The sequence below is a fragment of the Homarus americanus genome, unplaced genomic scaffold (assembly GCF_018991925.1).
Source record: "Homarus americanus isolate GMGI-L3 unplaced genomic scaffold, GMGI_Hamer_2.0 scaffold850, whole genome shotgun sequence".
Classification (NCBI taxonomy): Eukaryota; Metazoa; Arthropoda; class Malacostraca; order Decapoda; family Nephropidae; genus Homarus; species Homarus americanus.
Genome location: NW_024730202.1, coordinates 440,067 through 454,731, shown reverse-complemented (window position 1 = coordinate 454,731; position 14,665 = coordinate 440,067). Strand labels below are relative to the sequence as shown.

Genomic DNA, 14,665 nt, shown 5'->3' with positions numbered 1-14,665 from the left:
ATCCTGCAGGGGTCAAGAGTCCTTACTGTCCTACAGGGGTCAAGGGTCCTCACTATTCCACAGGGGTCAAGGGTCCTCACTATCCTGCCGGGGGTCAAGGGTCCTCACTATCCTGCCGGGTGTCAAGGGTCCTCACTATCCTGCCGGGGGTCAAGGGTCCTCACTATCCTGCCGGGGGTCAAGGGTTCTCACTATCCTGCCGGGGTCAAGGGTCCTCACCATCCCACAGGGGTCAAGGGTTCTCACTATCCTGCCGGGGTCAGGGTTCTCACTATCCTGCCGGGGTCAAGGGTCCTCACTATCCTGCCGGGGGTCAAGGGTTCTCACTATCCTGCCGGGGGTCAAGTCCTCACTATCCCACAGGGGTCAAGGGTTCTCACTATCCTGCCGGGGGTCAAGGGTTCTCACTATCCTGCCGGGGGTCAAGGGTCCTCACTATCCTGCCGGGGGTCAAGGGTCCTCACTATCAATTACAGTCGAGTTTAATGAGAGGAAAAGTTGACCGGTTTTCGGCTGCCATCGGATACGTCAACCTCCGGACCCATCCCGACTGGTTCCTGCCATCGATTCTCGCGGCTGACCGAACTAACAGATGTTATTCACTTATTTTCTTCAGTCAAATAACTCGACAATAAATTATTCAACGCATCAACTTCATCAACCTGGAGAGTTTTTCGACTGTTTTATAGATACATATTTTCCATTTGGTTGATAGAAAATTAATATTTGTTGAAATTTATTAAAAAACTGAAAATATTTTAGATTTACCAAAAAGAAACAAAAATGGAGCCTTTAGTGAGGAAGGATTAACATTCTCAGATCTGAATCAAACTTGTAACTTAGAAGACTTTAGAAATTAATTATTGTATCTATGAAGAAACATTAAACGGCAACAAAAATGACTAGACGGCTTTTGTGTAGTAAAGAGAGACTCGTGGAGGTAAAGTGAAGTTTTACCCAGAATGTCAATCCTGTTGCTCTGACCCCCACCACCATGTCCTCTCGGGCGACACACAATAATGACGAGCTTTTTTGTAATTTTTCTTCTCTTTCGGGAGGAAAAACTGTATAGATTTTCTCTTGAGTGGTTTTAAAGTGAGGTATCTACCACCCTCCACACTGTGAGTCTAAAGTGAGAGGTTCTCCTTCTGTCCCTCACCTTAAGGTTACTCTCTCATACACTCGAGGAAAGGTCCACCTGCATCACCGTCTCTTTAGCACGTGTCGAGGCTGAGGTTAAATACCCTCTTTCATCTCCCAACACAGAGACTCGAGTGGAGAAAACTACACAACTTTTTTTTCCAGCACACGATTCTTATGTCACAAACAGAGACTAACAGAAGGTAAAGAGCTGGGTACAATAGAGCCATTTACCACCATTGTCAAGTTACACGACTCACCACTTTTGTTTAGGTCTGGCCTCACGCACGGACGAAAAAGGATAAACAGAAAGGTGTGGTGGACCGTAGACACAGTTCTCGTTCTTATCGGCTCTGCGGGACGTGGAGACGGTGATAAGTGTCCGCGGGGCAAGACACATACGGGCATAGATTACTTACCTCTGTAAGAGACGTGCAGTGTGAGACAGATAAGTGAGGTGCTTACCTTCATCAGGGACGTAAAGGTTGAGGTAGAGACAGTCCTCACTCTGGCGTCTAAGGGCCGGTAGGTAGCGTCGGAGGGCCTGCAGGCGGCCACGAGACATCCGGGTTAACGCCGCGGTTTCATTGGAGATGTCAGGCAGGCGCTGGGGGCAGGCAGGGCCGAACTGGGTAGCCTCATGCACGCCTACCCACTGGGACAGCGTGCGGGTGGGGCTGAACCGGTTGGCGCCCACCGGGGGCGTAGCATATGGTACCCCGAGGTAAGTGGCCACCCGCATCCCATAACCGCTTACTTGCCGGAAGAACCCGCTCAGTTGTCCGTATTTGGTGACAATAGTCGGCGTCTTCTTAAGTGATTCACAGTTGACCACGCCCGCGACCACTACCAGCACCACGCAGGCCGCCCACGCCCATACAGGGGGAGCTCGTGCCCTCATGGTGACGTCGGGTAAGTCGCAGGTCTATTGTGTGGATATACGGGCGGCGTCCTGACTTAAGCCTTTGGTCACTATACCATGTTACTCACTGGCTGGTCCACACTGCACCACACACTCTTAAAGATCATTTCACCACTTATTAAACTGCACAGTAATCCATGACGTCGTGTGGTAAGTTAAGAGACACAAGATATCAGTGTTATCATGAGGGAGACGACACAAGCGGCTCTGTCAACAATACAGAGTTGTGGTCCTGGAGTGAAACAGACGGAGGCGGAGGGAGAGCGGGGCGAGAGGTCCGCACGCTGCCACGTCTGCCGGTACACTGCCGCACAGTTGCCATCCCACCCTGAAAAATTATCGTACAATCTTGAGGAGATTCGATGGAATGAGCTTTTCCTACAGAAGGAGTTAAATTGCGCAAAGGATCATACACGGACACTATTTACACTAAACTGTTTATAACCTTGGAGCACTTTTCTCCAGTTGCTCCGAAAATCGATAATGCTAAAATCCCGGTAGCAGATGTGGCCCCCTCGTCGCCTGCTCTCCTATCTGAGCCTTGGTAATCCTCACTATACTATTACCTATCAATATGATTCACCTTCAATGCGACTCCATCCCTAACACTACTCTACTGAAACCACCACAAGGGCGAAAAACATTACCCCCTTCCCCTCCTCACCACCTCCCACTCCCCTCCCTGTGTCTTCCCCAACACACCATCAATGTCTAAGGCATCACTTGTCTCTAGCCATTACATCCGATAATGAACTTGGACGCGATTGGTAAACTAAAACGAAAGAAGAAAAAAAAAGAGAGAGGAAACAGCGGGTCTTGAGGGCGACAGGGGAGAGCTGTGGGGGGCAACAGGACACGTGGCTAAGGACTTGGCGATCCAGGGATTCCTCCTCGGGATGCGTGTGCGGGGGATGCGTCTTCCGAGGCTACACAATACACGCAGGACTTTTATTGGCGACATTTTCGTTGTGCGTGGCAGTCATGGTTTCATACGGCCGCAGAAGTTCTGGTTTCTCAGATTTGCAACGTAGATTTGTTCAGCAAGTCGGTCACAGCAGAAACCAAAGAGACACCCTTTTATATTTTACGTGACGAACAAATGCTTAAAGCAATCTATATTATTCACCAATAAATAATAAAAATAATAAAATAAAATAACTTCGATTTAAAAGAAAAGAAATCCATTTGTATCACATAAAAAATATTAAATAAAATAAGAGTTTGATACGAAACAAGGAATAAAATACTGAAAATTTATGCAAAATCTTCGAAGAAAAAAAGGTTTGAATTTTAGCGAAAGAATTTATTGAAGAAAATTATAAAAACTGTTTGATAGAGGCAGCTGGAGGATGGATGTGAGTGGAGGATGAAGGTGTGGGTGGAGGATGGATGAAGGTGTGGGTGGAGGTTGGATGAAGGTGTGGGTGGAGGATGGATGAAGGTGTGGGTGGAGGATGGATGAAGGTATGGGTGGAGGATGGATGAAGGTATGGGTGGAGGATGGATGAAGGTGTGGGTGGAGGATGGATGAAGGTGTGGGTGGAGGATGGATGAAGGTGTGGGTGTAAGATGGATGAAGGTGTGGGTGGAGGATTGATGAAGGTGTGGGTGTAAGACGGATGAAGGTGTGGGTGGGAGATGGATGAAGGTGTGGGTGTAAGATGGATGAAGGTGTGGGTGGAGGATGGATGAAGGTGTGTTTGGAGGATGGATGAAGGTGTGGGTGAAGGATGGATGAAGGTGTGGGTGTAAGATGGATGAAGGTGTGGGTAGAGGATGGATGAAGGTGTGGGTGTAAGATGGATGAAGGTGTGGGTGTAAGATGGATGAAGGTGTGGGTGGAGGATGGATGAAGGTGTGGGTGGAGGATGGATGAAGGTATGGGTGAAGGATGGATGAAGGTATGGGTGGAGGATGGATGAAGGTGTGGGTGTAAGATGGATGAAGGTGTGGGTGTAAGATGGATGAAGGTGTGGGTGGAGGATGGATGAAGGTGTGGGTGGAGGATGGATGAAGGTATGGGTGAAGGATGGATGAAGGTATGGGTGGAGGATGGATGAAGGTATGGGTGGAGGATGGATGAAGGTGTGGATGTTGGTCTCAGGAGAGGTTAGGTTGTTAAGCCATCGTGAATATAGTTCCAGACTGGGTGACATATTGGGGAGGCTTCGATAGTGTTGTCTCCCTGTGTTGGGCGTTCACTACCTCCCTTCCTCTCCCTCCCTCTCCCTTCATCTCTCTCTCTTCATCTCCCTTCTCCTCCCCCTTCTCTTTCACCACTCCCTCCCTCTCTCTCTCTCTCTCTCATTCTCACCCCTCTTACCTTTTTACCTCTCATCATTCCCTCACTCCCTCTTTCTCCCTCTCCCACACCCCTCACATTCCCTCTCTCGCCTCTCCCTCTCTCTCGCCTTCTTACTAGCGTCTCTTCATCTTATTCTTTCAGTCTCGCTTTCATTTACATTTCATCGCAAGTGTCTCTTTTTTTTCCTCTTTTTTCAACTTTCATTTTACATTTCCTCTCTTCCTTCATTCCTTCCTCTCTCTCTCTCTCTTATTCTTCATCTTCCTATTTATTATTCTGCAATGTATTATTTCTATTTTCGTATGTCTTCTCCTTTCCTCATCTCCTCCCCTCTCAACCTCCCTCACTTCATCTCTCCTCCCAATCCACTATGCCCCATCTCCCTCTCCCTCCTACCTCCCTCCCTTTCCTTCCTTCCTCTCCTCCTACCTCCCGGCTCTCCCCATCACCCATCACCAAAGACTCCTATTCTCTGCCTCCTCCACATCCCTTCTCCCCTCCTCCCCCCTCTCCTCCCCCTCCCTCCCTCCCCCCCTCTCCCAACCTATCAACTTTACCACCCTACTTTCCCTCTCCCTCCTCCCTCCCTCCCTCACCATTTCCTCACTTTTCTTCTCTTCTGTGTTCGTGTTTCTCTCCTCTTCTTATTCTTCTTTATTTACAACTTCTTTTAACCTTTCCTTTTGTTATTATCTTCCTCCCATTCTCTTTCCATTTATACTGTCTGATCTTCGTTTCCTCTCTCTCTCTCCTGCAGTCTCCTATTACCCTCTTTACATCTTCCTGTTTCTCCATCTCCTTCTCATCTTCCTGGACCTCTCTCCGTCATTTCTCCCTCACCCTCCTCTTCCTCCCCCTCTCCGTGTCTCTCCCTCCGCCTCTACATCTGTCAATTCCTCCTGACCTTCTTCTTCTTCCTCCTTCTATTTCAGTTCTTCCTTTTCCTCGTGTCCACTCTTCTCTTCTACACCTGTAAGCCATTTCCTCCCGACCTCCCTCTCCTGTCTCTCTCTGCTTCTACATCTCTGTGCCCTTTCCTCCTCTCCTTCATTTCCCGCTACATTACCGTTCTCTTTATCACTGACACATCCCCGTCACGCAGAGGTGAAATATTGTTCCAAGAGACAGTATCCTCCTTCTTGTTTACGCTTTAATATTTTTATTTATCTCTCTTTAACATCTCTCTCTCTCTCTCTCTCTCTCTCTCTCTCTGGAGCTCAACTCCTCCTCTTCATCACTCCAACTATATCGATTCTCTCTCTCTCTCTCTCTCTCTCTCTCTCTCTCTCTCTCTCTCTCTCTCTCTCTCTCTCTCTCTCTCTCTCTGACTCGTTCACTCACTCTCTGTCTGTCTGTCTGTCTGTCTGTCTGTGTATGTCTCTGTACGTCTTATTGTCTCTTACTTTATTTATATTGTATTTATCTTTGTATTTATTTCACACACACACACACACACACACACACACACACACACACACACACACACACACACACACACACTAACTATGAATCCAAAATATCTCTTTAAGTTGTATCCTTTGTCTATTTGCTCTCTTCTTCCTCCGTCATTCTCTTTTCTTTCTCTCCCTCTTTATTCCTTCTCTCGGTCTTCCTCCTTCATTCTTCTATATCGCTTTCCCCTATTCTCTTTATTTCTTCTCTTATTCTCCCTCCCTTCTTCTTTCACCATTCCCCTCATTGTTACTCTCTCTCTCTCTCTCTCTCTCTCTCTCTCTCTCTCTCTCTCTCATCCGTTTTCTTAGATATCTCTTTTTATCTCTCTTCCTATTTCTCCCCTACCTCTTCTTATTTCTCTCTCCGTTTATCTCCCCTCTTTCTTTCTCTTTATATTTATCCTTGTCTTTTTCCTGTCTGTCCTCTCTGTCACTCCTTTCTTGTCCCTACTCTCTCTCCTCTCTCTCCTCACTCATCCCTCTGTCTCTCACCCCTTCTTTCATCTCACCTTCTCCTAATTCCACCTCTCTCCTCCTCTTACTCTCTCCTCTCTCTCCTCCCCTTCTCTCCCTAATCTCACCCTCTCTCTCTTACCCCTCCCTTCCCCCACTCTCCTCTCACATTCCTCCACCCCTAATTGACCTTCCTACACCCCTGCTAGTCGTCTGTTGTGTTTTAGGAAGGTGTGTGTGTGTGTGTGTGTGTGTGTGTGTGTGTGTGTGTGTGTGTGTGTGTGTGTAGGGCATCGTGTGTGTACAAGGCCACTTCACACACCAGCCAGATCTTCTTAGGATATGAAAGAGGCTGGCAGGCTGTCTTAAGCTCGCCTCTGGTATGCTCCCTGGGTCATACTTGCTCTCCCTGGAGTTCTCCTCTCCCTCTCCCCTGGGTCATACTTGCTCTCCCTGGGTTATACTCGCTTTCTCCCTGGGTTATACTCGCTCTCCCTGGGTTATACCCCCTCTCCCTGGGTTATACTCCCTCTCCGTGGGTTATACTCGCTCTCCCTGGGTTATACTCGCTCTCCCTGGGTTATACTCCCTCTCCGTGGGTTATACTCCCTCTCCCTGGGTTATACTCGCTCTCCCTGGGTTATACTCGCTCTCCCTGGGTTACACTTACTCCCTATCCTCCCTGAGATATGCGCCAGTATGTTAAGAGGATGATACAACCTTCAACGATCGCTTGGCTTACACCTTTACGAAATATACTCAGATATGTTGCTTGAAGGATATATTCTCTGTGATTATTGGAGAATATAAGGATTATATTATTACTTTTAGTATATTAGTATGACAAGTGGTGAGATATACGACTCACGGTTATGGGATTAATACTTCCTCTTTCTCTCTTACTTCTTCCACCCTCTCTCTATTACTTCCTCCAGTCTCTCCTTTCTCTCTTTCTCTCTTACTTCTTCCCCTCTCTCTATTACTTCCTCCACTCTCTCCTTTCTCTCTTTCTCTCTTACTTCTTCCCCTCTCTCTATTACTTCCTCCACTCTCTCTTTCACTCACCACTAACACACATAGTACAGCACAGTACAGACCATGTGGCCATTTGCTCATGTCAACAAGACTGATGAAGTGTAATCAACTTATCTCCCGCGTCTTTCCTCCAAGTCTTCATCTCTTCCTACAGCCTCAAGACTTTTCCCAACAAAACCCTGAACAAAAGACTATAACTTGTATCACATTATATAGGACCAAAAAATCATTATATGTGCTAAATTATAATACTTTTTTATGAACATTATTATTGATTAAAGTTTGAGATTAAATATATGATGTGTTTTGTGTTTCGTTATATGATCAAGAGTTTAGTGGTAAAACCTCTGTCACTCACTGGTTACTCATGCAAGAGTGGTCACCCAGAGTGTACCTAGCCACCGTCACTCACTGATCACTAATACAAGAGTAATCACCCAGAGCGTACCTCACCACCGTCACTCACTGATCACTAATACAAGAGTAATCACCCAGAGTGTACCTCACCACCGTCACTCACTGATCACTAATACAAGAGTAATCACCCAGAGTGTACCTCACCACCGTCACTCACTGATCACTAATACAAGAGTAATCTCACCCAGAGTGTACCTTCGCCACCGTCACCACCGATCACTAATACAAGAGTAATCACCCAGAGTGTACCTCACCACCGCCACCACTGATCACTTCAATAAGGAGTAATCACCAGAGTGTACCTCACTGTCACTCACTGATCACTAATACAAGAGAATCACCCAGAGCGTACTCACCACCGTCACCACTGATCACTAATACAAGAGTAATCACCCAGAGTGTACCTCACCACCGTCACCACTGATCACTAATACAAGAGTAATCACCCAGAGTACCGCCACCGTCACCACTGATCACTAATACAAGAGTAATCACCCAGAGTGTACCTCACCACCGTCACCACCGATCAATAATACAAGAGTAATCACCCAGAGCGTACCTCAACCACTGTCACTCACTGGTTACTCATGCAAGAGTGGTCACCCAGAGTGTACCTAGCCACCGTCACTCACTGATCACTAATACAAGAGTAATCACCCAGAGCGTACCTCACCACCGTCACTCACTGATCACTAATACAAGAGTAATCACCCAGAGTGTACCTCACCACCGTCACTCACTGATCACTAATACAAGAGTAATCACCCAGAGTGTACCTCACCACCGTCACTCACTCACACAGGTGGTGAAGAAGGGGCCCAGACCAGAGCTAATGTTACGTGAATCTCAAAGCAGATCATTGAAACTACCAACCAAGGCTGCCATTAAGATTCCATCAGTACCTCCTCAGCCATTTAGTGCTCAGTTCGTCTCAATGACTACTAAGCTCGTGAGGTGATCAATATGTCGAGCCAGAGGGAGGAGGAGGAATAATAACTAAACTATAATATAAAGTATGGTGAGTATAACTAATTTATTCGTATTATATAAACTTTTAGGTAAATATCTTTTCGACAGGTGTAAGTTGTTCATTACGTTCACACACACACACACACACACACACACACACACACACACACACACACACACACAGACCCTGGTGTTAAAATGTGTTGTTGCCTAATTATGTTGTAAACTGTAATGTGTTTCATCTGCTCGTTCAAATATTTGGATGATGCTTGATAATTGCCAGGCAAAAAGTTAATGCAATAAGTTGAGTTTGGTTACTGTGTAATATTGTGTGTGTGTGTGTGTGTGTGTGTGTGTGTGTGTGTGTGTGTGTGTGTGTGTGTGTGTGTGTGTGTGTGTGTTGTATGTATGTATGTATATTACCTTCATGTGTGAGTGTGTATCTTTTTTTTATGTCTTCTGTGTATGTGTGCGTGTGTACATGATACCTGTGTATGTGAGCGTATGTGTGTTTGTGTTCTCTTTATGTTTGTATGAGTATATGCTGTCTATGTATGTGAATGCATATGTTATCTGTATGTATGTATGTGTGTGTGTGTTTTTCCTGTATATGCAAATGTATACGTTACTTGTGTGTGTGAATGTAAATACGACTACACACACACACACACACACACACACATACGACGGCTTAATCTCGACTAATATGAAAAATAGTCACGCCACCTCATGCTTCCTGGCGTGATGCAAAGGACCTTCATCAACTCTCACACTCTGCCTGCCTTGAGAGAGTCGACCAGCACCCAACAACTTTTCCTCGTGCAGCAGTCTTAAGTACCCTAAGCGCTGAGCCTGGAGATTACACAGCTGACTGGAAATAATTGCTCAATTTGTCGCTGTTTGCCTCTGACACCATTCACGAGAGAATTACAATGAGCTTAAGACACGGGGAAGGACAGCTCGAATATCCCCCTGCCCCTCTCCCTCCCTCCTTACCCCTCCCCACCCCCGCCCCTCCCCGCCCCCGCCTCTTCCTCACCCCTCCCCGCCTCGTGTCTCCCCGCCGCCATAATTAAGTCTTATCAAGTAGGATGTTTTATGTGAGGGAATTCTTGCTCTGTGTTTCGTTGACAGGACGATGGTAGCGAAGGAATGTGTCATTATTTGAGGTTTTAACGCCCCCGGGAGGAGTGTGTTGGGTGCTATACTCCTTTTATGTTGAGAGGAGAATGTGTTTATTTTGTAATGAGTGTTGATGATGTCTCCCACTCTTCTGTTCCTTCCTTCCTTCAAGGTTTCTCCTCCTACCCCCTCTTTCAGGCTTATCTCACCCTTTTCCCTCTCTCTCAATCTCTGTGTGTTTCCTCCCTCTCTCTCTCTCACTCGTAACACTCCTCACACTCTCTGCCCCACTCTCTCTCTTCCCCTATGTTCAGGATACTCAAATTACTGCCTCGACGGCTTAAACACACAACAGTGTGTGTGTGTGAGTGTGTGTGTGTGTGTGTGTGTGTGTGTGTGTGTGTGTGTGTGTGTGTGTGTGTGTGTGTGTGGTATATAATTAATAAGCGTGATAAGTATTAGTTAAGTAAAATAAGTAACAGTTGAGTATAGTAACTCGTTGTTAAGCATAATAAGTAGTTTTTGAGTGTTATAAATGTTAGATAAATACGATAAGTAAATGTTAATTACCATAAGTAACTGGTGGGAGTACAATACACCTCGTTATAGTGAAGTTCTTGGTCGAGGTAAACAGGCTGGAGTGTGATAATAGAGTTAGTGAGAGAGAGATAAGCAAAGTTTCGGGGACGGGGACCAACTTTTCCCCGCCGTCAACAACTTCCCTGGGTGATAATTTAGCCCCCCTGCATACTACAGCGTCCCATTACCTGTAGAAGGGCAGAAGGTGGAGGTAGGTCGCATCTCAGGGTAAAAGGAAGGGCAAGAATTCAATAGTTACTTGTCGTGGTTGTCCTCGTCTGTGTCAGTAAGAAATTGCCGTGGTTGAGGGGGACAGGAAGGTGTGCTTCTTCACCCTCGTCAATGGTCGCCGCCCAAGGATGTTCTCTCTCTCTCTCTCTCTCTCTCTCTCTCTCTCTCTCTCTCACCCCTCGCCTTCACGCATCACCTATTGTCCCTCTCTCCCAGCTCCATCACCTATCCATTCACGACCTTTCCCTCCCTTTTAACATCTCAACCCTGCCATCTTTTTTCCCTCCCCCTTTCTCTAAGGCCATCAGCATAATTTTCCCATCCCATATTTTCCCTCCTCCTCCTCCCTCTTCTCGTATTTCTTCCTTTTCTTTCTTCTTCAGGGTTAACTTCTTCCCCTTTCTTCCCTCTTACCATATACAGTATATAATCACCCTTCCTTCACCCTCTTCTTCTTGCTCATCATCATGTTTATCTCGACCCTCTAGTGTCTCCTCTTCTTCTTCTTCTTCTCCCCAACCCAATCTTCAGTCCCTCTCCTTCACCTTCTCTTCTTCCTCCTCCTCCTCCTTCTTCTCCACCCCAGTAGTAACAGCACGAGAGGATCTTATACAATGTTGTGACACGGGAGTAAGGAAGGACACACACACACACACACACACACACACACACACACACACACACACACACACACACACACACACACACACACACGGCAGGAAGAAGGTTCTGTCTGAGTCACTGGCATGTCTGTGCATTATCCAGTAGACCCTTACCTGCACAAGCCTTGGGAGGGGCACGAACACAGGACGCAGTGTAAAGGACATGATAAATTCATTTTACACAGCAGCTCCCTTGGGTTATGGGGTCTTGTGTGAGCGACGCGGGCGACATGTTAGAGAAAAAAAATATTATTTTACCTAACCTAACCTAACCTGACCTGACCTGACCTGACCTGACCTGACCTAACCTAACCTAACCTAACCTAACCTAACCTAACCTAACCTAACCTGACCTGACATGACCTGACCTGACATGACCTGACCTGACCTGACCTAACCTAACCAAACCTAACCAAGCCTAACCTAACCTTACATGCTAACACCTGTAGTATAGGTGTGCGTAGGCGTTCCTCCACTCCAGTTGTTTACGAGTTAAGACAGGGTTGTGTTCCCTGTTCCTCCTCTGGGATATTGACTTGACTTGACTTGACTTGACGTCTGTAGATAAGGTAGAGGGCTATTGCTTGTAATGCTGAGTGGGAGGACAGGGATTAGGATTGGAAAAATCTAAGGGAAATAATATCAAACAAGATTATTTCCCCTAATACTTATATTATTTCCCCAACACTTGCATAATTTCCCCAAAACTCTTATTATTTCCCCAACATTTCCCAACTCTTATACTATATAAGATTAGCCAATTGTGTAGATCAAGTTTGTGTTCCCTCGTGAATTTACACTCCTGCTATTAAAACTTTTTCGCATCTCATCAACACACACACACACACACACACACACACACACACACACACACACACACACACACGATAAAACAAGACAAGACTAGACCAAGGTATTTCCACAACTGAGCTGAAACAGAGAAAAAAAAAATCTCGTTATACAAATATTTTACGAATTCCTGTCTGTTAAATATACAACGTTGCTCTTTGGAAACTCGATTATATTTGATGTAGTCTCTGTGTATGACTCTGCAAGTTTGAATTTTCTATATTTATCCTGTGTATGTATGTGTGTATGTATGTATGTATGTATGTATGTATGTATGTATGTATGTATGTGTGTGTGTATGTATGTATGTATGTATGTATGTATGTATGTATGTACGTCCCTCACAACAGTAGTTACAGGTAAGGTTTCCGAGTACAGGTAAGTACGTACGGAACCCATTTCCTCAACAGGTAATACAGAAGAGTTCTTTCTCAGGTTGACTTTGAATAAAATAAAATAAAAATATAAGAGAAGAAAATAATAAAAAAAAAAAATCTTGGGCAAAAAAGTAAAAGAGTGAAGAAAAATCTCTTACTCAGGAGAGGCGTAGCGTCATACAGTTACATTTTGTATCAATAACTCTACGTCACTGTATTGTGTGTATTACAAAAAAGCTTCCATTGACCGGGTTTATTTATACCGTGCTGTAGCCTGGCGCACACTCTTGCCAACGAATTTTCAGGTGGGGGAGAAATGGAATTTGTATTCAGAGGAAAATGGACGCATTCTTTACAGATCGGAGACCCAAGTTCTTTCTGGGCCCAGCAATGAAGGTGGATACGATCGCTGGGTGATAGCGCGCCCACGTCACAACACGATGGTGGGTGGTGGGCGGTGGGTGGTGGGCGGTGGTTGGTGGGCGGTGGTGGGTGGGCGGTGCTGCAGGAAGTCATAACCGTGGAGGATAATGTTATGACTACGGATAATAAATTTAAGATACATTAATCGCCATGAAAAGAATAATTTACCTATTCTTTCTTTCTTTCTTTCTTTCTTTCTTTAACATTTTTTCTCTTTTTTCTTTGATCTTTCTCTCCTTCTAACACTTCCCCTTGCAATTATCACTTTCTATTCAATATATAAAACTTTTTCCCTCTTCCTCTCTCCTCTCTTTTTTCCGACTCTCTCTCTCTCTCTCTCTCTCTCTCTCTCTCTCTCTCTCTCTCTCTCAGCAACCACACTAAGACCAACTGCCTCTTTAACACACATCCCCTCTAGTGACACACATCGATTACCAACCACCAACACATCCCCATTTAACACATATCGACTACAACCACCCATAACACATCCCTCCCTCCCTCTTCTCTCCTGACACATATCGACCCTCACCAACACACCCTCACACATCACGCCATTAGAGTAGAGACGCCACACAACACGCCTTCAAGTGGGAGAGGTGGAGGGTAGACTATCGAAGCTCTTGGCTTAAATCTCTACACAGCCCACACCCACCAGCCCCCTCCTATAGCCCCCTTTCCAGCCCACCCTTCCCACAGCCCCCCACCCAATAGCCCCCTCCAAGAGCCCCCCTCCAAGAGCCTCCATCGCTAAGCCTAAACCATCGAGAACTCCTTTTCTGTTAGTTGTCGTGGGAAGCTAATGGGCTTTAATGGACCTTAATGAGGGAGGGAGGAGGGCATACGTTAATCTCAAGATCCTTTTAAACAGCCACACAACCTCTCATTCCCTCCTGTAGAGAAAATATCTTACGTTCAACCTACTCCTACACACACATCCATTCATCCAACTCTAGCGAACACACACACACACACACACACACACACACACACACACACACACACACACACACACACACACACACACACACACACACACACACACGTTTCTAGGACAATGTATTTATGACCAAACCTCTAAAAACATATTTTTCAAATAACGAGGATAAGGGAAGAATTATTGTGTCGTTTGGGCGTCTACCATTCTTGTTTTTGTTCCTTCAGCTGTCACGGACCATTCACTGTAGGTGTGTGTAGCAGTGTTTATTCCACATTATCAACAAGCTCCACTTTCTCCTCTTGGGAATTTTTGGGGAATAACACTACACACACACACACACACACACACACACACACACACACACACACACACACACACACACACACACACACACACACACTGCACGGGGAATGTTAACTAACTCCTGAATAATACAAGGAACAGCTGTGGACTGCCAACATTTCCACCCTAATGCTAAAAAATGTAACGACACTTATACACATACAGAAATATCCAACACAGTTCTCAGGTATATATAACTAAGACATCTACCTAACCTAACCTAACCTAACCTAACCTAACCTAACCTATCAGTGAGGAGCCTGAGAGATATTCCACCTCAGTTGTGAGAGAAACTTGTCAACTTGTCCTCAGATAAGAGAACGTGAAATAAAACTTAACTCACACTAGAAAGTTTTTTAATCGATTTAGCCTTTTTGTATGTTTGTGTGTCGGTCTGGGTTAAACTTTGGTATTAATAACCACGAGAAGTTTACACAGTTTATTT

At 45.6% G+C, this 14,665-nt stretch overlaps 2 protein-coding genes across 2 annotated transcripts in view; one reads left to right on the top strand and one right to left on the bottom strand.

Moving 5' to 3' along the window:
* Positions 1-482: 482 nt before the first annotated feature.
* On the bottom strand, positions 483-2,376 carry LOC121866913 (neuroligin-2-like). The gene is made up of 2 exons (XM_042366652.1): positions 1,560-2,376; positions 483-585 (listed from the first exon to the last, which is right to left on the bottom strand). The coding sequence occupies exons 1-2, from the start codon at positions 2,039-2,041 to the stop codon at positions 483-485; spliced, it is 585 nt and encodes a 194-aa protein (XP_042222586.1). The 5' UTR covers positions 2,042-2,376.
* The window catches only part of LOC121866912 (extensin-like), a 109,458-nt gene continuing 96,832 nt past the window's right edge, over positions 2,040-14,665 (top strand). Inside the window, exon 1 of the mRNA XM_042366651.1 lies at positions 2,040-2,052. Coding sequence (XP_042222585.1) covers positions 2,040-2,052 — 13 coding nt within the window. The remainder of the gene's footprint in view (positions 2,053-14,665) is intronic.